Raw genomic sequence first — 27,009 nt, 5'->3', positions numbered from 1 at the left:
ATAAGACTTATCCTTCCTTTTTGTCAACCCAATACAATAGGGTCGTCAAAGAACAAACGTTACCGATGACTTTCTGAGGACAAAAGACTGATATCTAAGATAACTGAAATTTCTTTAGAATGCTGATGATTTTTTGAGTTAAAGGGAAGGTTAAACACACACGCGCACGCGCGCACGCACACACACACACACAACAATTACTCTGGGAAGCACAGTGGTTATCCTAGGAGGCAGGCGCGGTCCTGACACAAAGGTTAATCCCTCCGCCTCGGCCCGCCCTGACTGCTTTTAGAACGGGGTTTCCTTGTGGTTCAGTGCGCTCCCTGTGGAGCCTACAGTCTGTCTTTCAGCCAAACCATTCCTTCTGCCTCCATGCTTTATTCTTGCCAATTTTCCTCCCGGTCTTTCCTCAGACTCCATTTTTATTTGTTTATTTATTTTCTGCTTGGAATGCCATGATTTCCTCCCTCTACACGTCTGGCTCCTGAAATCCTGTCCAGCTTTCTGCGCCCTATGACAGTGTGTCCTCTTACCGCCCTGTGTCAGTGGCCTCGTGTCTCCCGTACGCGCTTCAGAACCTGCTCCGTTACCGCCTTCCTGGTGCGGCTTCCCCGGCCACACCCTCCCACGCAAGACAGCTGTCACCACCTGGCTTTATCGCTCTCCAGGGCGTCCATTCTGTAGCTCGCATATATGCACCGTATTCCGTGTGCTCTGAGCACCGCCAGGCAACGGTGAGAAGTGAATAAGCGCGCCCATCCTTGGAGTCCCCCAGTGAACCTGCGTGCTGCCCAGTGTAGGAGCCACTGGCCAAATGCGGCTGCTGAGCTTCTGAAATCCGGTCGTTCCAAGCTGAGATGCACTGTGCCTATAAACTACACAGTGGAATCCCAAAAACTGGACAATGTCAAAAAAAAAAAAAAAGCAAACTAAAATATCGCATTAATAACAAAGGCTAAGGGTGTGGAGAAAATGGAAGCTTCCTCCACTGTTGATGGGAATGTAAACTGGTGCAGCCATTATGGAAAATGGTGTGGAGGCTCCTTAAAAAACTAAAAAATATGATCCAGCAATCCCACTCCTGGGCACATATCCAGAGAAATCTCTAATTTGGAAAGATCCATGTACCCCGTGTTCATAGCAGCACTATCCACAACAGCCAAGGCGTGGAAACAACTCGACACTCATCAACAGATGCTTGACTTATGAAGATGTGTTACCTATGCGCCGTGGAATATTACTCAGCCACAAAGAAGAACGAAACAGGGCCACCTACAGCGACATGGAGAGACCTAGAGGTGATTATACTGAGCGAAGTAAGACAGAGAGAGACAGATATCACACGATGTCACTTACATGCAGGTTCTAAAAAATGATACAAATGACCTTATTTACAAAGCAGATTCACAGACACAGAAAACAAACTCATGGTTACCAAAGGGAAGAGGGTAGGATGGATAAATTAGGAGTGTGCAATTACCAGGTGCAAATTACTATACATAAAAGATAAGCAACAAGGATTTACTACACAATGAAGGGAACAAGATTCAGTGTCTTGTAATAACTCATAATGGAGAAGAATCTGAAGAAATATATACAAAACTGAATGACTCTGCTGTACATCTAAATGTAACACAATATTGTCAATCAAATATACTTCAACTACAAAATAAAAAGAGATTAACAGGAAAAAAAGAAATAAAAATATCAATAATAGGTTTTCATTACATGTTGAAATAATATTCTGGATATATTATGTGAGATAAAATATATGGTTAAATTGACTCTCCCCTTTTTCTTTTCACTTTTAGAAACGTGGTTGGAAAGTTGTGAATGGCATATGTGACTCACACTAGCAGCTCATGTCATATTTCGATTGGACGACACTGGTCTAGTGGACAGACACACACAGGAATCACTTCAACACACACGCCAGATGAAGAGTGAAGGTACCGCTGCGTGGGGTGGGATGCAGCCTGGAGGGGGCACCTGCATCCCTGTCGGTACTGTGGGACCCAAGCCACTGATGCTCTGATCTCTCCCCACTGCATCTGCTGTCATTCCAGCTATGCTCGGTCCTACACAAATGTGTCCTTTTTCCTCTCATGGTTGGGGCTCTGCTTTTCTCCTGGCCGACTTCTACTCATTGCTCAGGTGGCACCAAACTCAACACCACCTCTAGGAAGCCTTCCATGAGTCATCAACTGTTTACTTAGGCTGAAGTAAGGACACTAACCACATGCTTCCATGCATGGCCTCCTTGTGTTTCTGCTACACTTCCTGGTGATTGCTTCTTGAACAGCCTGTCTCTTTTACTAAAGAAGAAGCTCTGTGAAGTCAACGAGGATGTAAGAGCCTTTCATCACTTCGTTGTCATTGCCTAGCACTATCTGGGCATATATTATGTGCTTAACAAACGGTCAGCATTTTATGTGCGGATGAAGGGATAAATACGAAAATGGTCCGGCTCTACAGTGTTTGTTGAATGACACATCTGCCTTAACTACTAGACTGAAATCTTCCTGTGAGAAGATTCAGGATCATTAAAATTAATCTCTGGGTTCCACATGCCTAGATTTAAGCTGAGTTCAGGATAAGAAACTCATATCTGCTCCTTCCCATGAAGCCTTTGCCGATTATACAGGAGAGCATGACCGTCCATCCTTTGGATCTGCAGCAACCTGAACAGACTTGGCTTAAAGATGACTTTATACTCAACAATTGGAGAAGGAAATGGCAACCCACTCCAGTAGTCTTGCCTAGAGAATCCCAGGGACAGGGGAGCCTGGTGGGCTGCCGTCTATGGGGTCGCACAGAGTCGGACACGACTGAAGCGACTTAGCAGTAGCAATACTCAACAATTAGATGTTGAGTTCCAGAGGGTGAGTGGTGGCCTGAGGCAAGAAGGACTCTATCTGATTTTTCTTTGTAATGTTCCCAGTGCTTCTCCCAGGTCAAATGAAGAGCCAAAGTTCAGTTACCATTTGATGGGTAGATGGATGGATGGATGGGGAGACAGATGATTAAATGGATAGATGAACAGATAGATGAGTGGAGAGGTAAATGATTAAATAAGTGAATATAAGCTAGAAGTTAGAGCCAGGAGGCAGAGGAAATAAATATTACACGTGTCAGCTCAGGCTCTCTAAGGGGCCTGTGAAAGAGAAGGCGAAATAGCCCAGGTCCCTCAGGACTGAGAACTGGAAGAAGCAAACCTTAGATCAAGAGGGGTTAATGGGCCTCTTGCTGCATTATTAAGACTTAATTTCTTGTTTATTAAGAGAACATTCTGTTTAGAGTTGCTTTCCCATTTGGGCATTCCTGCAAATTGCCTCTTCACCCCTCATAGCCCTTTCCTCAGTCTTTCTGTCCTCTGGGGGTTTTGTCTCACTCTCTGCAGCACTTCTTTCGGGGGGGAACAAAGTGGGACATGCAGAGGATGGGCGATGAGGGGAAAAATCCATCATCTTACCTTCTGAGTCACTAGGGGACACTGTTTCCAGAAAAGGGAAGGGCATGTCTGGACTTCAGGTCTCTGGGGTATCCCTCAGCCTTTCCTTCTGAAAAGCCTTTCCTTCTGAAAAGCCTTTCCTCAGCCTTTCCCCAGCGACTTAGTTCACAGTCTTCCTCTTAGCCAAGGGGAGCTCTCCCAAAATACAGGGTGGGTAATGAGTATACACACACCCACACATTTACACAAGCACAAAACCATAGGCTTTCACACATTCAACAGAGATTCCTGCAATATGCATACACTCACATACATGTGAAAGCTCACTTATATATGTATACACTGCAACCATATTCACGGGTTCAAGGCATATGCATGTGTGCAATGCATATATATGTATGTCCATGTATAGATTAACTTTCACAAAAGTATTAGCAGGCATCTGTGCAAGCGGGCATGCACTCCCATGCACATGTACAAGCTTAGTTATATATCACACAGACACCCAGCCTGCAAGGTGTTCCCTTTGGTCTAAAACAGAAGCTTCAGAGGAACCAAGGGGAATGACCATCCCTGCATTGATTGTGTCATTCCAGACCCCAGTGTTTTCACTTCATCACTGTCTGTAAAAGGTTCTCACATCAAGTATTTTATGAGTTGAACAGACGTCGCCCCAAAAATGAGGATCCCAGAGAAACGTCTTAGACGTCAGCCCTCCCGCCGACTGCGCCTCCTCCTTCTCACTCCCTCTCCTTCCTCGTCTCTAAATGCATCCACTTGTCCTGTAAGTGACAGTTTAAGGATCATCTTTTGTTGTTTGAGTATGCCCTCAGGAGCTCACCTGACACCTCAAACAGCTCATCAAAGCAGTTCTTCTAAATGAATATGGTGTTCTCCTTAGGAAAAATTATAGTGAATACAATTCTCTGCACTTCCTTATATTTATATGGAAAAATGGAGAGCCAGACAAGAAAGTGAATTTCTCTGCATCTGCCATTCATCTAGTGAGTGGGAGGAAGGGGCTGTAGTCCTGAGTCCCCAGGCTGTAAGTCTCACTAAACAGTAACACTCTGTGCTGTGCTCAGTCACACAGTCCTGTCTGACTCTCTGTGACCCCGTGGACCACAGCCCACCAGGCTCCTCTGTCTGTGTAACTCTCCCAGCAAGAATGCTGAAGTGGGTGGCCTTGCCCTCCTGGTTGGATCTTTCCAACCCCGGCATGGAACCCACACCTCCTACGTCTCCTGCGTCAGCAGGTGGGTTCTTTACTGCTGAGTTGCCAGGGGAGCCCCCAAACAATAACAATAATGATCACAAGAACAACAAGGGCCATGATTTGTTAGGGGCCAAACACCGAAACAAGCACTATCAATGCATCATTTTCTATAACCTTCAAAGTATGCGTGAAGAGCAGTGTTATTTCTATTTACACAAGAGGAAACCAAGGCTGAGAGTATAAACTGTCAAGGTGACACAAAACGTGTGAGAACCAGGCGATCAAACACCAGAGTCCGCCCTTCTAGACCCTACGATCTACGGCCCCCTTCTCTGCCATCGCATGAGGACACTCTTAAGAAAGACTTTTCTATGAATGAATGAATGAAGTGATGATGTGAGAAGGACCTCACATGGCTGCTGATGCTGTGTCCATCAACAGTAAATCCTCCCGCCTCCCCGCTCCCCGCTCCGCCCGCTGAGGATGGAGGAAGCATTTAGGGCTTGCTGTCCAATCCTGGAACTCAGTCCAGTGCTCTGCATATTTTAAAATGTTGTGCTGTAAAAACAGGAGAGGAACAAGGCTCTGTGAATAATTCACCACCTCGCCTCAGAGAAATTAAAAATATATTTCACTGCAAAAGAAAAGTGGTTGTTATTTGGGACTCCCGGGGACTTGGACAGAGCACAGTTCTTAATGGAAGAGCTGCATTGACCCTAGTAACTTTTTTTTTTTTTTCCCAAGTGAAATGGGAGGTGGGGGAAGTTTAAAGAAAAGAGTACGTGTTAATGCCACACTCAATGTAGAAGTGATTTCATTTTCATTTTATGATAGAGCAGAATTTATATGACATGATTTAACATTCATCAGTTAACCAATACACGCTGGCTGATTGATTGTTGGATTGGGCGGGTTGGCAGGTCAGTGAGCTGGTTAAAGAGATGACAGATGTTGGGTCAAAAAATAATGCAAGATTTGTGGATGGAAAACCCTAAGTTAAAATGTTAATTTTGTCACCAATCTTAGCTATACCTCTTGAAAGTTTCAGCTTCCTTATATATACAATGGAGATAATATAATCTAACGTCATTTTTGCAGACTAAAGAGGGCATAAAATGCCTGCTAAGACTATAAGGAAAATATTCAATAAGGTGTGGCAAGTATGAGTAACTGGGGCTTTCCTGGTCTGCAATGCAGGAGATGCTAGTTTGATCCCCTGGAGAAGATTCTCTGGGGAAGGAAATGGTAACCCACTCCAGTATTCTTGCCTGGAGAATCCCATGCCCAGAGAAGCCTGGCGGGCTACAGTCCCATGGGGTCGCAAGAAGTCAGACACACTGAAGCAACTAAGTAACAACAAGAACAACAACACGAATTCCTAAGTAGTGGATTCAAAAGAATGAATTGGCCCGACCAACCTCTCCCCCCACAGCTTCCACATCATCACGTATCTAAGCTGATCTGCCTTGAAAGGCATATTGTGTGCTCAGCCTAGAAAGTTTCACCACTCTCCTACACAGACAACTCCTACTGAGCTAAACTGTCACTTCCTCTAGGAAGTTTACACGAACCACTCCAGCTTGTGCTCACCCTCCTCGGAAAAAGAGGATCAGTTGTGATAACCATGACTCGGGCTACCCACTAGCCTTTGCCAACATGCCAGTCCTGATTGTTTCACTGACATGAGCCAAACCTAAACGCAACTTTGCAGCTCTCTGAGCAGGTGGCGTGGTGCTCCACCACCGAAGGGGCTTTCTCGAACTTCACTGGACCCAGTCATTGTGGCAGAAACCTGACGTCCAAAGGATGGTAGCTCATAATACAAGATGATGACGCATGTGGGCAAGACCCACAAGCGGCTAAGTGCAGTAGTCTCTACTATCTCCTGTGTCCTTTGCATTTCCTTTCTCTCATTGATCCTCCCCTCTTACCCTCAGTCCCTTCAAGATGAACTGGACACAAAGAGGAGAAACGGGTAAAGCTGAGTAGGCAGGAGCAGTTAGTCTGCTTTCCTACTGGTCTAGTCCAAACCCATAGAAGATGCAATGATATCCCCTTTGTAAAATGATAACCTCAAGTTATCAGCCCCTAAAGCAGATTCTGATAAACAAAAAGACTTCTTGCAACAATATCTCAAATTTAATTTTTCCCTCAGATTAGACTGTCCTCCAAAGGAATCAATACAATAAGATTAAACATTCTGAACAGATTGAGCTAATTCCAAGGTGATGCCATTGTTCCCACAAAAAGTTAGAGAACTCTCAAGTTAGATTTTCCCAGAGAACAGAATCAGCCAAGACAATCTGGCTTCTCTGACAACATAGCCTTCTGAGTGATGTACAATGGCAGAGATGTTAAGATGGCTTTGATCCCAGGCCACCCCATGGTCCCCTCCCTCCCAGACCCAAAGTCACGACCAGGCTATGTGGCCCCGTGACTGTCGACCTACCTCCCAAGGTGGCAGAGATGAGGAGGTGGGTGCCGTACTTTTTGATGACGGTATCAATGAACTGCTGAGTGGTGGGTCTCCTGCCGAGCAGGCGGATGCTCCTTTGAAACTCCGGCATGAGGGGCACTGGATGGCGGACCAGGTCTCTCCTCTCGATGGCTGTGTTCCTCACCTTCCAACGGGCAAACTCCCTGGGCAGAAGAGATGGGTGAGACTCTCAGCTTACTAGCTCTACCCCCAAGCCAAGTCCACCCAACCAGCCCATCCAGGCATGTATCCTTAGGTGAGAGTGCTTGCAACTATTTTCAGTATTTGTTAACTGATACTTAGCTCTGGAACCCTTGCTCTTTTCAGCACCACGAATATTTACTGCATGCTTTTCTCATCACTAGGGGCTTCCCTGGTAGTTCACACCATAAAAAGTATGCTACAGCTCAGGAGACCTGGGTTCAACTCCTCGAACGGAAAGATCCCCTGGAGGGAGGCACGGCAACCCACTCCAGTATTCTTGCCTGGAGAATCCCACAGACAGAGGAGCATGGCAGGCTACAGTCCACAGGGGCGCCAAGAGTCAGACACGATTGAGCCACTGACACAGTCTCATCTCTGGGATACCGCAGTGAGCCAGAGAGACGCAGTCATGCTGTCCTGATGCTTACGGAGCATCAGACCCAAAAATCACTGTCATCTAGTTGCTTATTCATCTCCCTCACTAGAGCGTGAGTGAACCCATAGAGATGGGATCTTCTTAGGTACATGGTACATGGTACATGGTGGAGTCAAAAGCATGCAGGCTGGATGAATAAATAAGCAAAAGAATAAAGAAAGGAAGGAAGGCTCTGTACCAATGGACAAGGCATAAGGCTCAATGCAACTTGAAAGTTGTTTGAAGACAATTCCACGATCCAATAATGAGCCCAGGACTCAGCTTCAATAGAAAATTTCCCATGCATTCATTGAACAACTACTATTTGAAAGAAACTAAGTTATGTTCTGAACACCAAGTGAGGGAATTTCCGCTCTTCCCTTCACTAATGATGGAGAAAGTCAAGATGGAGAGACACTGGACTTGGGAGTCTACAGTCAGGGTCTCACTGTGCCTCCTGTAAATTATGGGGTGTGATCTTGGCCAGAGGATGTCACTTCTCTGGATCTACATTTCCTTATGTGTAAAATCCAATTAATATTATCTATTTCCTATTGCTGGTGGCCAGAGTACATGAAGCATAGGGTGTGAAAATACCCTTGGGAAATGCCAGGCACTAATCCAACGTGAAAGTTTTATAACTTTTATCTCCTCACACATTCACGGATATATGAATCATTAAAGGGTCACAGGTGATGGACGAGGAGCATGCAAACCAAATACAAGTAGACGCTTTAAGGGCCTTGGTTCAGGTTGTTTTTGCTTTAATAATGACCTCTGTTCCTAGCAAAAATGGAGCTCCCCCTGGAACAAGCAGCTCTCTGACCTGTCTGAGTTATAAGCTCCAGGTCCCTTGAGTAAAACAGATTAGTCAAGAGGACAGTGAGGTCAGCCCAGATAGATGATGGGAGTGGGCGTCTAATGAAAAGGTCCCCTCTCCTGCCATAAGCTGGGAGAGATGAATAAAGGAAGGGGCATGGAGCAAGAAGACGCAGAACAGGGTGGGAAACAGGACAGAATATGTCTCGGTAATTCAGTGGTGGAGTCTGACCCCTGATGCAGAGAAAGCTGTGTCTGAAGAAAAAGTGACAAGCATTTCCAAGCCTCTGAGCCTACGGTCTGTGTCTGCTTAAGAAACCTCTGTCCATAATTCATAACGCAGTTTGAATTCTAAATAAAGTCAGCTCAGTGCTCTATACGAGGTAGGTACGTATCAAATCTACCAACTGCACTCAGTGAACCTTGCAGGGCACCTACCCAGGGCCAAATATCATGTCCACAGGAGGGAGGGGACACACCCCAGTCTCATGTCCTTAAGATGCTCATAGTCCAGCAGGACAATCACGCCCTGCTTATTGTAAACCAAAGGCTACAAGGCGCAAAAGAAGGAACACAGACTTCTGAGGTCGGTAGGGGAAGCTTCAGTGAGAAGGTCACATCTTAACTACAGTTTTGTGATTTAAACAAACAGAAGTGTTGTTTAAAAAAATCCAAATACCCACGTAGATGAAAGGGCAGGAGCAGAGTGAGTAAGAGGACACAGAACACTTTATGGGAAGAGCTGCACAGGAGGTGAAGTGTATGAAGGAGAGGGTGTGAAATGGGACAAAGTGGAGCATGTGGGGTGACCAGGCATTAGAGGTGGGGGATGTCAGAGCCAGCTGAGGGGGTCTCACAGGGGTGGTCGGCAGCTGGTAGCATGAGTCCCTAAGATTACTCATCCTGCTCTGGGTAATCTCCTCCCCCAGAGTGCAGGCTGAATAGGACCCAGTGATTTGTTTCTCATGAACAAAATGTGAAGGAGACAGCACGTGAATTTAGTGATCAGGTTACAAAATACGGCAACTTCTTAGCCATAAGAAAGAAGGAAATGATGCCATTTGCAGCAACATGGATGGACTCGGATGTTACCACACTAAGCAAAGTAAGTCGGACAGAGAGACAAATGTCGTGTGATGTGACTTATACGTGGAATCTAAAACATGACTCAAATGGAAATATCAGTGAAACAGAAGCAGACTCAGACATGGAGAGCAGACTGGTGGCTGCCAGGTGGGTGGGAGGGGAGGAGGGGGAGCTTGGGCTTAGCGGATGCAAACTGGCACATACAGGATGCACAACAAGGCCCTACTGTGTGGCGCAGGGAACTGTATCCAACATCCTGTGATAAATCATAATGGAAAAGAATGTGGAAATGAATATACATATCTATGGCTTCCCAGGTGGCACAGCGGTAAAGGATCCGACTGCCAATGCAGGAGACGCAAGAGACAGGGGTTTGATCCCTGGGTCAGGAGGATCCCCTGGAGGAGGAAATGACAACCCACTCCAATATTTTTGCCTGGAAAATTCCATAGACTGAGGAGCCTGGCAGGTTACAGTCCATGGGACTGCAAAGAGTCGGACATATATATATATATCTGAATCACTTTGCTAACCCTAATCCTAGCCCTAGCCCTAGCATGAATTAACTGATAATTTACAAGTATAGCTGTAGATCAACTATACTTCAATAAAATTACTTAAAAACCACCCAAAGCATGGTAACTTCCATTTTTCCCCTCCCCTCCATTTCTCTCTCCGTCACCCTCTCTCTCTTTGTCCTCATCTGGCTCTCACGCTGCCTTGATGTGAGATGCTCTATCAAGAGATCTGTATGGAGAGGAAGGGAAGTCTCTGGTCAACAGCTTCTGAGGAACAGAGACCACACGGGGGCTGGGTGCTAACGGCAGCCATGTGCCTGAGCTGGAAGGCTGACCCTTCCCTGCAAAGCCTTGAAATGATGATGGTGTAGCAAGAGCAAGGGCATCTTGCCGAGCCACAGCCAGATCCCCACCCACGGAAGCTGAGATAATACATAGAGTTGTATTAAGCTACAACCTGCGTAATCTGTTTCTCAGCATCAGATGACCAAGAAAAGATGATGAGAATCATCAGATATTTCTGAGGAAAGAGTGTTTCCTCATCAGCGTATCACTGACATGTATAAAACTATACATATATATATATATATAAAAAATGGAATTAAATATATATGTATAGGCATAGAAACATATACTTCTTTCAGTATTATAGATAAATAATAGTTTTAAAATATTATGTTATATAACTATGCTATATACAGGGATAATATATATACATAACTTTTATTTATGACTTACAAACTTGGGTTACTATTTTTTTTTTCATGTGAATATGTCTACATTCCTCAAAATTAATATGAATTTACACACAGAGAGGTTAAAAGCTGTGTCAAAAGTCACACAGCTCATTACTGGTAGAGCTGGGAGTAGAAAATTTGTATCCTGATTCTTAAATCATTCTTTTAATGTAGATATTGAGAAGGAGAATATAAAAACCATGATAAAACCAGTACTGACACAAAGGAATGATGCCACGCCACCATCAAATTACAAATCCCATGATTTAACTTTTTTTTCTTTCTTTCTTTCTTTCTGTCTTTTTCCACCAACCTCCACATTCTTTCTGATGTTCTCCAGCTATACATCCAGGGTCTGCCATCTGTGTTGCTTCCCTGAAAAAACTAGGGAGGAAGACAATGCTGGTTCCTGGTTCCTCCCTCACCATGTGGATGCTGGAGGATGCACTGTGATCTGCAGAACTCAGTGTGCACACTTGGGAAAAGTTCAGTCACTGGGGGATGTTATTAAGTTCTGACTGCCAGGCACTGCCTGTTCAGCACCACAGACAAGGAACTGATACATCTTACTGAAAAAGAGTGGATGTTTAAGAAAGTTATTAAACAATTATGTGCTATTTGCAATAGTCATTTTAGTCATAGAGGGATCAGAAAGAAGGATCTCTAACCCAGTCTGCAGGAGGGGCTGGGGTGGAAATGGGGATGTCAGAACATCCTGTAAAGCTTAATCTTGAAAGGAACATTGCATGTGGCTAGATGAAGACAGGGGAAGGATATTTTGGGAAGAATGAGCTCCACGTGCAAAAATGCCAGAAAATAAGAGAAAAGGACAGTAGTTGGAGAGAAAGGGATACATATGTGTGCAGCATTCATGTGTGTGCATATGAAATGTAAGAGGTAAAAGGCTGTCGTGACCACACAATGAGGGTTTTCTGTGTTGAACTGTGATATTAGATTTTTATATATATAAAATTATATATTAGATTTTATATATAAACTATATATCTATAAACCATATAAACAGAGTTTATCTGTTTATCTGTTTTATCTATAAACTATATATAAACTATAAACTATAAATCCTATAAACTAAACAGAGTTTATAGATATAAACTCTTTTCTTAATGGGCAATAATAAAGACTAAAAATGTTTTAATAATGAGTCTACATGACTCTGTGACAATCAAGGGAATGCTGGACCTAATAAGACTGTAACCATCAGGATACCATGATTTTATCCTCTTTACCAAAATACACTTAAGCAAAAGGTCTTCATAGCACCTGGATCTATTCAGAAGTAGATGTAAACAACTGAAATAGTTGGTTTTTGCTTTCAAAATTTAAAAACACTTGTTATTTTTCCAGATCTGCATTTACAGCAGTAAACAAATTAGGTAGAAGTCTTGCTATCAAGGAGCTTACGTTCTCATGAGAGTGGACAGCTAATAAAGAGACAAATGCGTACCATGTCAGAGGGAGAAAAATGTATGAAGACAAATACACAGCAAAGGAAGGAAGTACGAATGTCCAGGGGAAGGGAAAGATGGAGCTCCATATTTGTGGTCAGAAAAAGCTTCCTAATTTGATGACATTTAAGGAGACTTGAAGGAAACAAGGAATGGTGGAACAGCAATCTAGAAGAAGGAACAGCAGGTGCAAAGGTCCCAAGGTAGGAATAAGCTTGCCAGGTTTGGAAACAAGGAGGCAGGCCGAGATGAGCAGATGAGTAGAAGGGATGTTACGACAGGAAGGGTAATAAGTATATACACCGTCAAAACATGGGAAGGGGTTGGCACCAATCTCACAAGGCAAGTCTATATTCAGAAAATATTTTTTATTTTTAAATTTTAAGTAATATGGAAAGTCAAAAGAAGATTTTGAGTAATGACACCATCTAAATTGTGTTCTAAAAGAGGGGTAGGTAATCTTTTTCTGTGAAGGGCCAGATAATGTTTTAGGCTCTGAAGCCATAAGGTACCTTATTACTCAACTTTGTCCTGGTAGTATGAGGAACCACAGACAATAATGATTGAGAATGGCTGTGTTCCAATAAAACTTTATTTACAAAATCAGGTTTCAGGCCTGATGTGGCCCACAGTGAGTATGACCCCTGTTCTAAAAGCACCACTGTGATTCCTTTCATAAAAGTCATCAGATCTAACCCACTCAGTTCATAGATGGCAAAATTGAATTTGTGAGACAGTAACTTATTTGCCCAAGATCACACAGCAAATGATTGGCAGGGCTGAACTCAGGGCCTAGGGCTCCTGATTTCAAATGCAGTGGTCTTTCCACTGGAACATGCCACCTTAAAAAAAAAAAAAAAAAAAAGAAAATAAGAGCGAGAAAACGTCTTGCTGGTCATGTTGTCTAACTGCTCTGCTGGCCCAGGAACAATTTCGTGTAAGTTCTCAGTGAATTGAGCACAACATAAAATATATCTATCTTTCTGAGTCCACAGAGCAAGCAAATTCCCCTTGGAGGAGAAGGCAGAGCTCACAAAGGCATAGGATAAGTTTATGCCCAATTAAACATCCCAGCAGGGCAGGTGAACCAATTAGACTGAGATTAAAAAAGGATCCTGGATGGAAGGCATGGGGTGGCTGCAGCAAGGCCCATCCAGTTGGGGGAGCAGAAGGTGGAGGGTGGATGATGACAGAGGCCGCGATGGGTGGAGACTGGATCCAGGGTCGTAGGATTTAGGATGAGGGTAGAGAGCAAACTGCAATCCCAAGACTCTCATTTAAGAGCACTGTTCTCATAGTAATCTGCCCTTGTCTTCTTTGTCAGCTCTCTGCTTTCATGCATGCACACGCACACACACGCTGAGAGTGAGTTGCGCTGAAGGAGAAAGGACTGCGAGCAAGCAGAACTGGCTCTGTGCCCTTGGGGAGGTGTGTGTTTACTCTCCTGGGAAATAAGCTGATTGTATTAGATGCTCTTCAGTTCTGTAGCTCGCAGCCAGGGCCTCGGAGATGGCAATCTTGACTCTGCCATCAATTAGCTGTGAAACCACGACGAGTTTGCATATATACTGCAAAAAAGATGCAGATGCCATCTAGGGGAAGCATATCTACCTTAAAGGGGTGGGTTTAGAATTACATTAAATCATGGAGCACAGCATCTAGAACATAATAACCCTCAACAATAAGGCAGTACTAAAGTTAGTATCAATCTTTTCACTGTCGCCATGCCCTGGAAGGAGCACCTCTGGGAAGCTGGAGGACAGAGCATGATGGACAACGGGTGGGAGATAAGAGGAAACAATCCTGTTCTTTTTAAAGCTCTCAGTAGGTAGAACTTTTGTGGTGGGATTTGATTCCTGTGAACTATGTTACAAGTAGTGAGTCTGTTTTCAAGAAATGGACTGAGTTTATAAACTTCCTCCCACTCTCATGTATGTGATGAAGACTAAAAAAAAAAAGCATATTCCAGGTTGTTCTGAGAGATAAATGAAATAATGGTTGGGAAACTCTTTGTAAACTGCAGCGAGGTATGGACAGTCGTAAGCTGCTGCTGATATTATTATTGTCACTTGCAAAGGCCCAGCATCAGTGATGTTGCATGCCTGCGTGCTAAGCTGCCTCAGTCGTGTCCAGCTCTTTGCGACCCCATGGACTGCAGCCCGCCAGGCTCCTCTGTCCATGGGGATTCTCCAGGCAAGTATACTGGAGTGAGCTGCCATGCCCTCCTCCACGGATATTCCCAACACAGGGATCGGACCCAGGTGTCCCACATTGCAGGTGGATTCTTTACCATCTGAGCCATGTTACTATTCCTTAAAATGTCCTCTTTTGTTTCCTCGTGTGTAAAGTGGGGGAAAAAATTTCTATTTCTCAGGGTTGTGAGGTGAACATCTCAGCAATGCTGAGTCCTTAGTGAACACCGGATAAATGTGTTTTCCTCCACTGTTTTCTAGATAACCAAAGTTACTAACGACCTCTAACAAAGTGGGGGGTTGCTTTACTCTTCTTTACTAAGCATGTTTTGCAGTTTTTTTCTTTTTTTTTTAATTGAACCTGATCCCATAGCAAAACCAGGTGAAGGGATATTCAAAAACACACCTACTATATAGACTTTAAAATACAGAACACTGGGGAAAAAAGGAGGAGAATAAAATGAATTTTAGATTAAAATTACCATGCAAAATTAATCATATAAAATCCTGAACACTTGATAGAAAGGGACAACAAATGTCTCTGAGTTTCCTTGCAGCCAGAAGAAAAAGGGAATGCGGACCACAGAGCCACATAGTCAAGAAGAAAACAGATCAGTTGTTCAAAGTTGCTGGAGATACACAGAATCTTGGATGCTGTGATAAGATATACAAATGTCTCCCATGATTTTTCATAAAGAGATGGATGTAGTTGAAGCTGATGGGGAATATCCTCACTGATCCACCAATATTTGATTGGTTCAACGTAGCCTAATGCATATGTATGAAACAGGCACTAACATTACTGTCTAAACAGGAAGTTATCCAGTGATCTGACTTAATCCAAGGATACATTTTAGCATATATAATCATTGCAGATGGTGATTTCAGCCATGAAATTAAAAGACACACCTTGGAAGGAAAGCTATGACCAACCTAGACAGCATATTCAAAAGCAGAGACATCACTTTGCCAACAAAGGTCCGTCTAGTCAAGGCTATAGTTTTTCCACTTGTCATGCATGGATGTGAGAGTTGGACTATAAAGAAAGCTGAACACCGAAGAATTGATGCTTTTGAACTGTGGTGTTGGAGAAGACTCTTGAGAGTCCCTTGGACTGAAAGGAGATCCAACCAGTCCATCCTGGGGGAGATCAGTCCTGGGTGTTCATTGGAAGGTCTGATGTTGGAAGCTGAAACTCCAATACTTTGGCCACCTAATGTGAAGATCTGACTCATTGGAAAAGACTCTGATGCTGGGAAATATTGAGGGTAGGAGGAGAAGGGGACGACAGAGGATGAGATGGTTGGATGGCATCACCGACTCAATGGGCATGGGTTTGGATGGACTCCAGGAGTTGGTGATGGACAGGGAGGCCTATTGTGCTGCAGTCCATGGGGTCGCAAAGAGTCGAACACAACTGAGTGATTGAACTGAATTGAATCTTGCCTTGAGTGCTGAAGAATTGATGCTTTTGAACTGTGGTGTTGGAGAAGACTCTTGAGAGTCCCTTGGACTGCAAGGAAATCCAACCAGTCCATCCTAAAGGAAATCAGTCCTGAATATTCATTGGAAGGACTGATGTTGAAGCTGAAACTCCAATACTTTGGCCACCTGATGCAAAGAGCTGACTCATTTGAAAAAACCTCGATGCTGGGAAAGATTAAGGGCAGGAGGAAAAGGGGACGACAGACCATGAGATGGTTGGATGGCATCACCGACTCAATGGACATGAGTTTGAGTAAACTCCAGGAGATGGTGACGGGCAGGGAGGCCTGGCATGCTGCAGTCCATGGAGTCGTAAAGAGTCAGACATGACTGAGGGACTGAACTGAACTGAATAGACATGGTAGATGCCAGTTCAGTTCCTGGGTTGGGAAGGTCCCCTGGAGAAAGGATAGGCTACCCATTCCAGTATCCCTGGGTTTCCCTGGTAGCTCAGGTGTAAAGAATCTGCCTACAATGTGGGAGACCTGGGTTCGATCCCTGAGTTGGGAAGGTCCCCTGGAGGAGGGCATGGCAACCCACTCCACTATTCTTGCCTGGAGAATCCCCATGGACAGAGGAGCCTGGTGGTCTACAGTCCATGGGGTAGCAAAGAGTCGGACATGACTGAGTGACTAACCACAGCACACCAACATAGACGTGGTATCTCCAATAAATGTTCACTGAAAACATAACTGATTAAGGTTACAGGATGTTTGCATTTGTTTATTTTGGGTGGCTTATTCCACTGACTGCATTTATTTGGGCGTGAAATAAAAATAAGCCTCTGAGTGTCTGGGGCTGCGGGGAGGGGAATCTGGGACCACATCCATTACTATTAGCAGAAAATTAGCCCCAGAGATGAACAGGGGAATCATAGAGGAGGGGAGTGAGGAGATGAAATCATTGAGCTGAGAGAGAGAGAGAATGTATTCCCCTTGCCTGCTGTTCCCAGCCTCTCCCCACATGTTCCCCAGTCAGCTCAGGGAAGGGTGAACCCAAGGGCACATGTGAAGTGGAAATTATCCATCTTAACATCATGGTGTCCTCGACAAACCCCCTGCCTGTCTCCATGCCCCAGAACATAAGCAAGAAGACAGCTGAGGAGTCCCAGCAGGCCAAGTGGATCTCCAGGGTAACTTAGGTCTAGAAGGGTGAGGAGATGAAACACAGAGAACAAGCAACCAACCAAAAACAGCTGTCCCTGAGAACGTGATTGTGAATACTGTTATTTTAACTAGAAGCAAAGACATTGACTTAACTGTAGAGCAAATAATCCTTGCTCACAATTTGTAGGTCAGTCTTTCTATTTTCCAAAGCGTGTTCACTTAAGTACTGGCATTTTTATTCTTCTGCCAAGCCTAGTAGGAGTTCTGAAGGCTCTTATGGGAATAAAGTTCAGAGAAATGGGAGCTACTACTTCAGGGGAAGCATCCTGGAGTTGGGCTGCATGCTTCTTACTGAGCGGAAACTTGAAAGGGATAAAAAGAAACACAACAAGCACACTTGGAATGGCCCAGCTTTGAGAGAAATGGGCCATCTCCAGAAAAGCAAGTGGGATTCTCCATGGAGCAGTGTCCCTGAGGACAGGGACCACCATGGGGGGTTATGGGAATTCATCATGGGGAAAGTGACTTAGGTTTTTTTGCTTTATTTCACTCAGAGCTGACAGAGCTTCCTGAGACACCCTTAGTCACCTGAGCTGCCTTGCAGTCATACCCAGAATCCAAAATATCAGAATGAGGATGAAAAGGGGTTTGGAATAAGCATCCAAGGACTTTGCTGCCATTTCACCAATGAGGAAACTGAGACTCAGGAGCAATGGACTTGCCCAAGGTCTCAGCACCTTGGATGGCAAGAGGAACCCAACTCTGGGTTAAGGGTCTGCCCTGGCCTGCCATCCCTTCCATCATGCCAGTTTTGTGGGGTCCCTAGTGCACTTGGCCCTCTGCGAAGCTCAGTCGTCTATACATTTTCCTACTGATAACCTAGAAGGGGGACACTTCCATCCTGGTTACAAGTGGGGACACTGAGGTCGAGGGCCATGAAGGCCACCTGGCAAACCCACGTGAGCGCTGGGACAAGAACTCAGATTCCAGGTGCTCTGTTGGGGTTCCACCCTGCTTCTTCCTGTCCCCTCCTCCATGGGTTCCTCCCTGTTTCTTCCTGTCCCCTCCTCCTTGGGTTCCTCCCTGCTTCTTCCTGTCCCCTCCTCCTTGGGTTCCTCCCTGCTTCTTCCTGTCCCCTCCTCCTTGGGTTCCTCCCTGCTTCTTCCTGTCCCCTCCTCCTTGGGTTCCTCCTTGTGTTCCTCCTTGCTTCTTCCTGTCCCCTCCTCCATGGGTTCCTCTCTGTTTCTTCCTGTCCCCTCCTCCTTGGCCCCCTCTGGCATCACAAGCCCAGTGGAGGACAGGCGTCAACCAGCCCAAACCACCCTGTCAGGAGCACCTGTGATGCTCTGCAGAGGAACAAAATCCAGGATATCCAGAAAAAGCCAATGATCATCCCCAGAGCACCTGAACAAAGGGCGCAAAAAAGGTCCTTTCTTGACATGTGGGAGGAGCTCAGAGTTTACAGCCAGAAAGTCCCGGCTTTGAACCTTAGCATAAAGCCACTCATCAGCTGAGTGGTCTTTTGCAGATTGCTCAGCCTCTTCAAGCTTCTTTATCAGTGCGATTGCAATCCTAGTATTCACCTTGCAGGGTTGCTGGAAGGATTAAGCATAATGAATGCAATTAATCTGGCAGTAGTAGCTACTCAATAAATGTGAGCTATTTATCCTTTGGCAAGGCTTTCTAAAAGGGGAGTTTGTCACATAACACATAACTTTTAATGGATATTTTAAATGATCTTAATATGCCCGTGGGCTCCAGGGATTACACAAACTGCATATAAATAAAATATTTAAAATTCTGTTTACTCGATTTGTCTCTCTGCTTATTTCCAAAGCATCTATTGTGAAAGCATGACTCATAACTAAATATAGATTAATAAAAGTTTGGAGCAGCAATTGTTTTCCAATTATCATAAATCCCATTAAACATTGCAATTAGATGAATTTTCTTTTTCAGATCACAAAGTTTGAGAGCTCCAAGGAACCACATAGAACGTCTCAGTACTGCCTCCAATCTTTAGATGGAAACTCTGAGAGGGAAGATCATTTTCTCAGGGACACACAACTGGGAAAGTGTGAACTGCTCAGTCATGTCCGCCTCTTTGTGAGCCCATGGGCCATAGCCCACCAGGCTCCTCTGTCCGTGGGATTCTCCATGCAAGAATACTGGAGTGGGTTGCCATTTCCTTCTCCAGAGGATCTTCTCCATCCAGGGACTGAACCTGGGTGTCCTGTACTGCAGGTAGATCCTCCACAGTCTGAGCCACCATGGAAGTCCAGTAGCTGGTTTTATAAAATCCAAGTCTTGCACATCTAGACGTCTGCTCATTTCCCTCTGCCACAGCACATTTTTCTAGGAGAAAATATGAGCAAACTTCTCCCCCAGCAAGTATTACGGCACTTAATTGCCAATCTTTTTCTTGTTAAAACATTTTAGGATTGTCAAGCATGCTGCCACCTGAGAGCCTCCTTCAAATCTGCTTCCCCAGTGAGGTCCTTCTTTTGTTTCCTTATATAGAAAGCTTCCCAGGCCCTGCTTTAAACTCGTTAAGAAAGATCTTTTTCTTCAATCCAGTCAACACACATTCACTGAATTTCTGATCTTATACCAGGAATTGGCAATTTAAGGCCATCCTTTACTTAACTCAAATGTTTCAAAGTTCTTAAAAATGATTGAACTCAGGGGACAACAACCTATGGCCCACAGACCAAGTTTGTGCCTCTGACTGTTGTGGAAGTAAATTTTTATTAGAACACAGTCATACTCATGTGTTTCTGTATTATCTGTGGCTACTATCGCACTATAATCTCAGAATTTAATAGCTGCAACAGAGACCATAGGGTCCATGGAGTATAAAATACATATGATCTGGCTCTATAGTGAAAATGTTGGCTGATGTTGGTTTAATCCATTGAGCTGGCCAGTCAAATGATGCATTTTAAGGAAATAATAAAAATGCTAGATTCAAGATTTATAGATTGAGCTACTCAAAGAGATAGATCATTAAATTCTGTATTTTTTTTTAAAGATTCTTTTGCCCTAAAAATATTTTAAAAACACTGGACCAAAGAAAATCAGAAAAGAAGGATGTTTCCCAGACAGCCTGCCTCAAGCTCCTTTAAGACTAAATAACAAAGTCATTACTTAAATACACATTAGAAGTCATAGATTTAAAAAAGAAAGAAAAGCCTAGATCACACCTGAGTTAAGAAAAGAAACATGTTTCAAGTGAAATTTGTGATTTGATGATTAAACAAGGTAATTGATTTCACATATGCAATGATGAAAAAAATACCATGCAGGGGTCGATGGCACGCTCAGAGGTATGTGATTGCCCACGAGCTGCATGAAGAAGGAAGGTACCACCGATTTTCCTTCTTGGGGGATGAGCTGTAGTGCCATGAAACCCTGGTTCCCATGGCCGGAACTGTAATGACCATCAAGAACTGATAGCGAGGCCAAGTGCCACTCAACAGAGCAAGCTTTTTCTGACTGTCAGAATGAATCAGAATAGAACAGGTTGCCCTGGGAAGTAGGGAGCCCTTGTCTAAAGATACAGGAGCAGAGTTTGAGTCACTGATTGACAGAGATGCTTATGGAAGGGATTCAGAACCCATGCAATCACTGGGGAGTGTTGTTGTTGCTATCTTTACTGACTGGGAGACCCTGTGTGTCTCAGAAAAGAACATGAGGAGCTGTCTTCTGAGTGCCCAGGTGAACTGGAGATATTTCCTTGTAACCATTTGACAGGTCTCCTGGTCTCTCAGACACCAGGATTAACAATAGTTATGGGAGAGATGGCCTATTTAATTATTATTTTTAGTCGTGAGTTAATTTAATGATACTCTGAAACACATTGAGAGATGCCAGCCACCTGCTTTATGCCATGGCTGCCCCCAGACTCTGAATGTTAATTTTATTTTCTCTTCTAAAGCACCTAAATACAGTTCCTCTCTGTCACAGGATCCTTCAGTCTCTCCCTCTCTCTCTTTTTTGGCATCCCTATAAAAGATGAGCAAGTTTTATTTTTCCTGGGCATAAAGCTATTTTAATGGCCACATCCATCCTACCAAAGTCACTGTCAATCAATGATTCTCCTACAAGTTCATTTGGTACTTTCCAGAAGAATCCAACTCCCCCCTCTCCTACACAGATGCTTATCCACCTAAATTCATAGACTTAGCCACGAGTAAAACTTCTTTCCAAACACTGGACATGGTTGACTTTTCAGATTGATATGCCTAAAGCATAAATATATAATATTGGGCACCAAATATGGGCCCAGTGCCTTGCGTTAAGCACAAGTGCCCTGGGCAGTGGTTATAATCATCTCCATTTTATAGATGAGGAAACTCAGGTTCAAAAACCCACCCAGGTTTTAACTCTATCACACTATGCACACACTAGATGCGACTTACAATGACATGCAACCTAAGATTCTATTTAGCAAGCTAATTGCTGGCTATGAATTGATATGAACTATTCTTAAACTAGCTTGTATTTTTTGCATTTTCAGAATGAAACTACCAATATTTTGGCCTCCTTAAGGGCTAACATTCGGTCTGAAAGAATGAGCACTGGCCTTTGACCAAAGGCATCATAAATCTACCATCTACTGTACCATAATAAGCTGGGCTATCTTGGAAAAGCCATGATTTCTCTTTGGACTTCACTCTTCCTATCCGTAAAGTGGACTGCTGAGTTGGATGGGCAGCCAACAAAAGTTGGATGACTTTTGTTTAGACATGAAACAAGCTGGATTTACAAAAGGCAGAGGAACCAGAGATCAAATTGCCAACATCTGCTGGATCATCGAAAAATCAAGAGTTCCAGAAAAACATCTACTTTTGCTTTATTGACTATGCCAAAACCTTTGACAGTGTGGATCACAACAAACTGTGGAAAATTCTTAAAGAGATGGGAATACCAGACCACCTTACCTGTCTCCTGAGAAATCTGTATGCAGGTCAAGAAGCAACAGTTAAAACTGGACATGGAACAACAGACTGGTTCCAAATTGAGAAAGGAGTACACAAAGGCTGTATATTGTCACCCTGCTTATTTAACTTGCATGCAGAGTTTTGTTTTGTTTTGTTTTTTTTTACAAAGTTGCTCAGTTGTGTCTGACTCTTTGCAACCCCATGGACTATACAGTCCACGGAATTCTCCAGGCCAGAATACTGGAGTGGGTAGCCTTTCCCTTCTCCAGGGGATCGTCCCAACCCAGGGATCAAACTGGGGTCTCCTGCATTGCAGGTGGATTCTTTACCAACTGAGCTTGCAGAGTACATCATGTGAAATGTTGGGCTAGACGAAGCACAAGCTGGAATCAAGATTGCTGGGAGAAATATCAATAACCTCAGATATGCAGATGAAACCATGCTTATGGCAGAAAGTGAAGAACATCTAAAGAGCCTCTTGATGAAAGTGAAAGAGGAGAGTGGAAAAAGCTGGCTTAAAAGTCAACATTCAAAAAACTAAGATCATGGCATCCGGTCCCATTCCTTCATGGCAAATAGTTAGGTAAACAATGGAAACAGTGAGAGACTTTATTTTCTTGGGCTCCAAAATTACTGTAGATGGTGACTGCAGCCATGAAATTAAAAGACGCTTGTTTCTTGGAAAAAAAGCTATGACCAACCTAGACAGCATATTAAAAAGCAGAAACATTACTTTGCCAACAAAGGTCTGTCTAGACAAAACCATGGTTTTTCTAGTAGTCATGTATAGGTGTGAGAGTTAGACAATAAAGAAAGCTGAGCACCGAAAAATTGATGCTTTTGAACTGTGGTATTGGAGAACACTCTTGAGAGTCCTTTGGTCTGCGAGGAGATTCAACCAGTCAATACTAAAGGAAATCAGTCCTGAATATTCATTGAAAGGACTGATGCTGAAGCTGAAATGCCAATATTTTGGCCACTTGATGTGAAGAACTGACTGGGAAAGATTAAGGGTGGGAGGAGAAGGGGACGACAGAGGATGAGATGGTTGGATGGCATCATCGTCTTGATGGGCATAAGTTTGAGCAGGCTCCTGGAGTTGGTGTCAGACAGTGAAGCCTGGTGTGCTGCAGTCCATGGGTGGCAAAGAGTGGACACGACTGAGCGACTGAACTGAATTGAAACACTGGATTCATTAAGTCATTATTTCAAGTAAGTTTTTGTTTGTTTTAGAGCATTTACCATGATTCTGTCTCTACTTTAGTTGCTAGGGTTCCAGAAAGAACAATACAGAACTTGAATTTTTCCGGGGAAAACACACAGGATAATTTTCAAATAAATATTCTGTAAAATAAGTAAGTTTGATATAAAGGGCTTCTCTGGGAATGGGGATGGTCACAGGATCCTGTCTCTTCCTTCACCACCATACCCCTTTGGGCTAAGGAGCCCAATTTGAAAACTCAGTCCCAGGCTCCATCTGTGCTTTGTTAAATGGGATCCATAAGCCACCTGCACCAGAATTCGCTGGGAATCCATGTTAAAATACAGAAATGAAAACTCACTCCAACTTAGCAAAGGTCTCAGCCTCTGCCTTTCTAACAAGCTCCCAGGGGGCCCCTCTACAGAGCAACATTGAGAGCCTGAGGACTGAAGGGCTCTGGCGTTTCTACTCCTTTGGACACTCTTCCCATCACTCCCTCCTAGTAAACTCTTTCCCGACCTCCTGGATCTCAGCTGAGCATCACTTCTCCAGGAAACTTCCCCGTCTTCTCCAGCCAGCTCTGGCCCCCCGACCACTGAACACGAGTGGCAGTCATGGACACGTGTGACAGTTTATTGTCATCCCCTCCATTAGACAGTAGCCTCCACGGGGCTGAGACTGTATTCATTTGGCTTCATTGCAATCCTGGAACTCAGAAGTGCCCAATAAATAATCCTTAAATAAATCAAGGCAGTACAAGTCTATGAATATTTTTTTCTCTACTTTCCAGCATTAAGAAACTCATTTTTTAGGCACCTCTGCAATCAGATTATTTCACTTCCAATGCCTAGCCCCTGGAGTCTGGCAAGTTACCTCAGGACTCTGTTTCCAAATTGCCCAAGTCTTCTGTGACTTCCTGTTTCTATTTATTACCACACCCTGTGCCAGGCGTAGGTGGAGGTGGCAATTTAAACCTCAGAAGTGAGGAATTTTGGAATTAATCCTCAACACCTTAGTGCTTTCATTTTTCCCTTTTCCAATCAGTAGCACATCTAATAAGTCCAGAGAGCGGCAGGAAAGGATTCTTATGGGATCAAAGAAAATGAGGTTCATAGCCAAGACACATGGAGGTGCAAACGTCGCCCACCTGACTCCCCTGCTTCAACCTTGACAAGTCTACAATTCCTGCTCAATATCACAGCCAGAATTATCTTCCCAAAGTGTGGGCTGGCTCTTGCGGCTGCCTCCACCTTGTTGGGAAGCCAACAGTAAGCCCTCACTGTCTACAAAATAAATAGGAAACTATCTGGATTCTGAGACTTCTCATGACCAGAGTTAAACCTGAAATTCTTAGCTCCTTCGTCTATTACCCTATCCTTACTCTGGTCAAATTGAACCGCTCTGTGATCCATTCAGAACTCATATCAATTTCCTTACATGTTTCTTTTCTTTTAAATTTTTTTACTGGAGTACAGTTGATCTACAATGATTCAGGTACACAGCCAAGAGATTCAGTTATACATATATATATATATACACACACACACACTTTCAGATTCTCTTCCGTTATAGGTTATTAATAAATAGTGAGTACAGTTCCCTGTGCTATCTAGTAGATCCTTATTTATTTTATATACAGTAGCATATATCTATTAATCCCACATTACTAATTTATCCCTCCCCCTTCCTTGCAATTTTATGAAAATTCCAGAGCTCAGCCACCACCTAAAACACACTCCAGATCGCCTAACTCTTGAGGGGAATGCCTGCTATGCAACTACTTACTTCACTTCCTTCTTCTTCATCTCTAATCTCCCCTGGCCCTGGCTGGTATGCAGCTTAATTTTTTATTAATATCCCTCAAGTGTGCAAGCCCAGGGGCTTCCCTGGTGGTCCGGTAGTGAAGAACCCACTTTCCAATGCAGGGTGTGTGGATTGGATCCCTGGTTGGGAAACAGATCCCACAGGCTCCGGGCAGCTGAGCCCACACCACAGCCAGGGAAAAGTGCAGCACGCCGCAGTGAAGACCCTGCGTCCACAACCAAGGCCCGACACAGCCAAAAGCGGGGAGATACTTTTTAAATAAGTGTTCAAACTCGCTCTTACCTCCAGGCTTCCCTACCTTCATGTACTATTTTCTGCTGGGGGAAAAAAAAAAAAAAAAGATTCTTCTACGTTACTTGTTCCTTCTTACTCACCAAGAGAGAGCATTTGGCACTTCTCCAAGTATTAATATGTATTACCCTGTACTAGAGTGCCTTTCTGTCAAGCAGTAGTCAAGATAGCTGTAATACCAGAGATGTATTTTGTAAGTAAAACCTATAGGATTTGCTGATATGGGGTATGAAAAGAAGAGAAGAACCATGGATGCTTTGGGTTTGGAGTAGAAGTAACTGGGTTGATAGTAATGTCAGTAGACAAAAATGGAAACACTGGTTGAGGAGTACAGTTGAAAAGAGAAATCAAGAATTTCGACTTTGATGTGACACATTTAAGAAGGCTACTAAATGGTTGGCTATATGAGCCTGAGTTCAGGGAGAGGTCTAGGCTGGGAATATACACATGTATCATCAGGATAGATTCTATGACACCATGAGAACAGGTAAGAACAGATGAGATCATCAAAATATGGGCATCAGAAAAGAGGCCCAAGGACTGAGATGAGAGTGTTCCAATATCTAGAGACTGGAAAGAGGATCCAGCAAAGACACTGAGAAGGTGATCGAAGTGAGTAAGGAGGATCAACGGGAGAGAGGGTGAGTAAACACAGTCATTTAATTAACGTACAATTGTATTTCTTTACCATCGTTCTTAGGAACTGGCCTCTGCTCACCCCTCCAACTTCATCTTCTCCCACTCTTCTCCCATTAACTGCACCGCCAACCTCGGTGGCCTTTCTCTGTCCTCAGACGGGCCTGGATGCTTTGGCTCCCAGTGCCTTTACAGCCAGAAGGGGCCACACTCCCCTCACATGTGCAGGGTGATGCCCTGGCCACCAGCTCAGAGAGGCAATCTGTGACCACCAAAGCCAAACTAGCCCCCACCTCGTTACCCAATTTTCATTTACTTAGGACAGCTGCGTCACTGTCTGCAGTTACTTCATCCATTTGTTTATACTTTATTATCTTCCTCTATATACTCTTCAGGCCCCAGCCCTTCCCCCACTACAACCTGAATTCCAGGAGAAAAAGGATATTGTCTTATCCATTGGATGGTTCACCACATGAGCCTACTGACCCTGCCCAGACTTTATTAGGTGCTCAATAAACACATGTTAAACACAAAGAATTCACCGTCCAAATCCCATCCATCAAGACCAAAATGAAATCTTCTCTCACTTCTGGAAATTTCCTTAACACCTCTGCTTCAAGGCAAATGTGAGACAGAGTAACATGTTGTAGAAAGAGGGCAGGTCTGAGCACCAGGTCAGAACCGGGCTCAAGTCCCACATCTGCTTCTCACCAGCTGGGTGGCCTCGCCCTCCTCATGTGAACTCTCTGGGCTTGTCTTCTGCACAACGGAGATGATAGAGGCCCTTCTTGCCCAAGTTTCTTGTTAGACATAATGGATGTAAAGGGCTGGCCATATAGAGTTCATAAGCGGGGAGGAGTATCTCATAACTGCCATCCTGTCCTCCCCTGCATTACCCGAACCTCTCATGACCCTGGACTACGATTCTTTTGCACGTAGGGTT

General features: G+C 44.0%; 1 protein-coding gene across 2 annotated transcripts in view; it reads right to left on the bottom strand.

The window, feature by feature from the left end:
• The window catches only part of BRINP1 (BMP/retinoic acid inducible neural specific 1), a 197,486-nt gene that overhangs the window by 64,469 nt on the left and 106,008 nt on the right, over nt 1-27,009 (bottom strand). For both annotated transcript variants that reach the window (XM_070376070.1, XM_005891939.3), the window contains one exon: nt 7,117-7,307. In XM_070376070.1, the coding sequence (XP_070232171.1) occupies nt 7,117-7,307 (191 nt within the window). The remainder of the gene's footprint in view (nt 1-7,116; nt 7,308-27,009) is intronic.

Source organism: Bos mutus, chromosome 8 (assembly GCF_027580195.1).
Source record: "Bos mutus isolate GX-2022 chromosome 8, NWIPB_WYAK_1.1, whole genome shotgun sequence".
Lineage (NCBI taxonomy): Eukaryota > Metazoa > Chordata > Mammalia > Artiodactyla > Bovidae > Bos > Bos mutus.
This window is presented reverse-complemented; position numbering and strand designations above follow the sequence as displayed.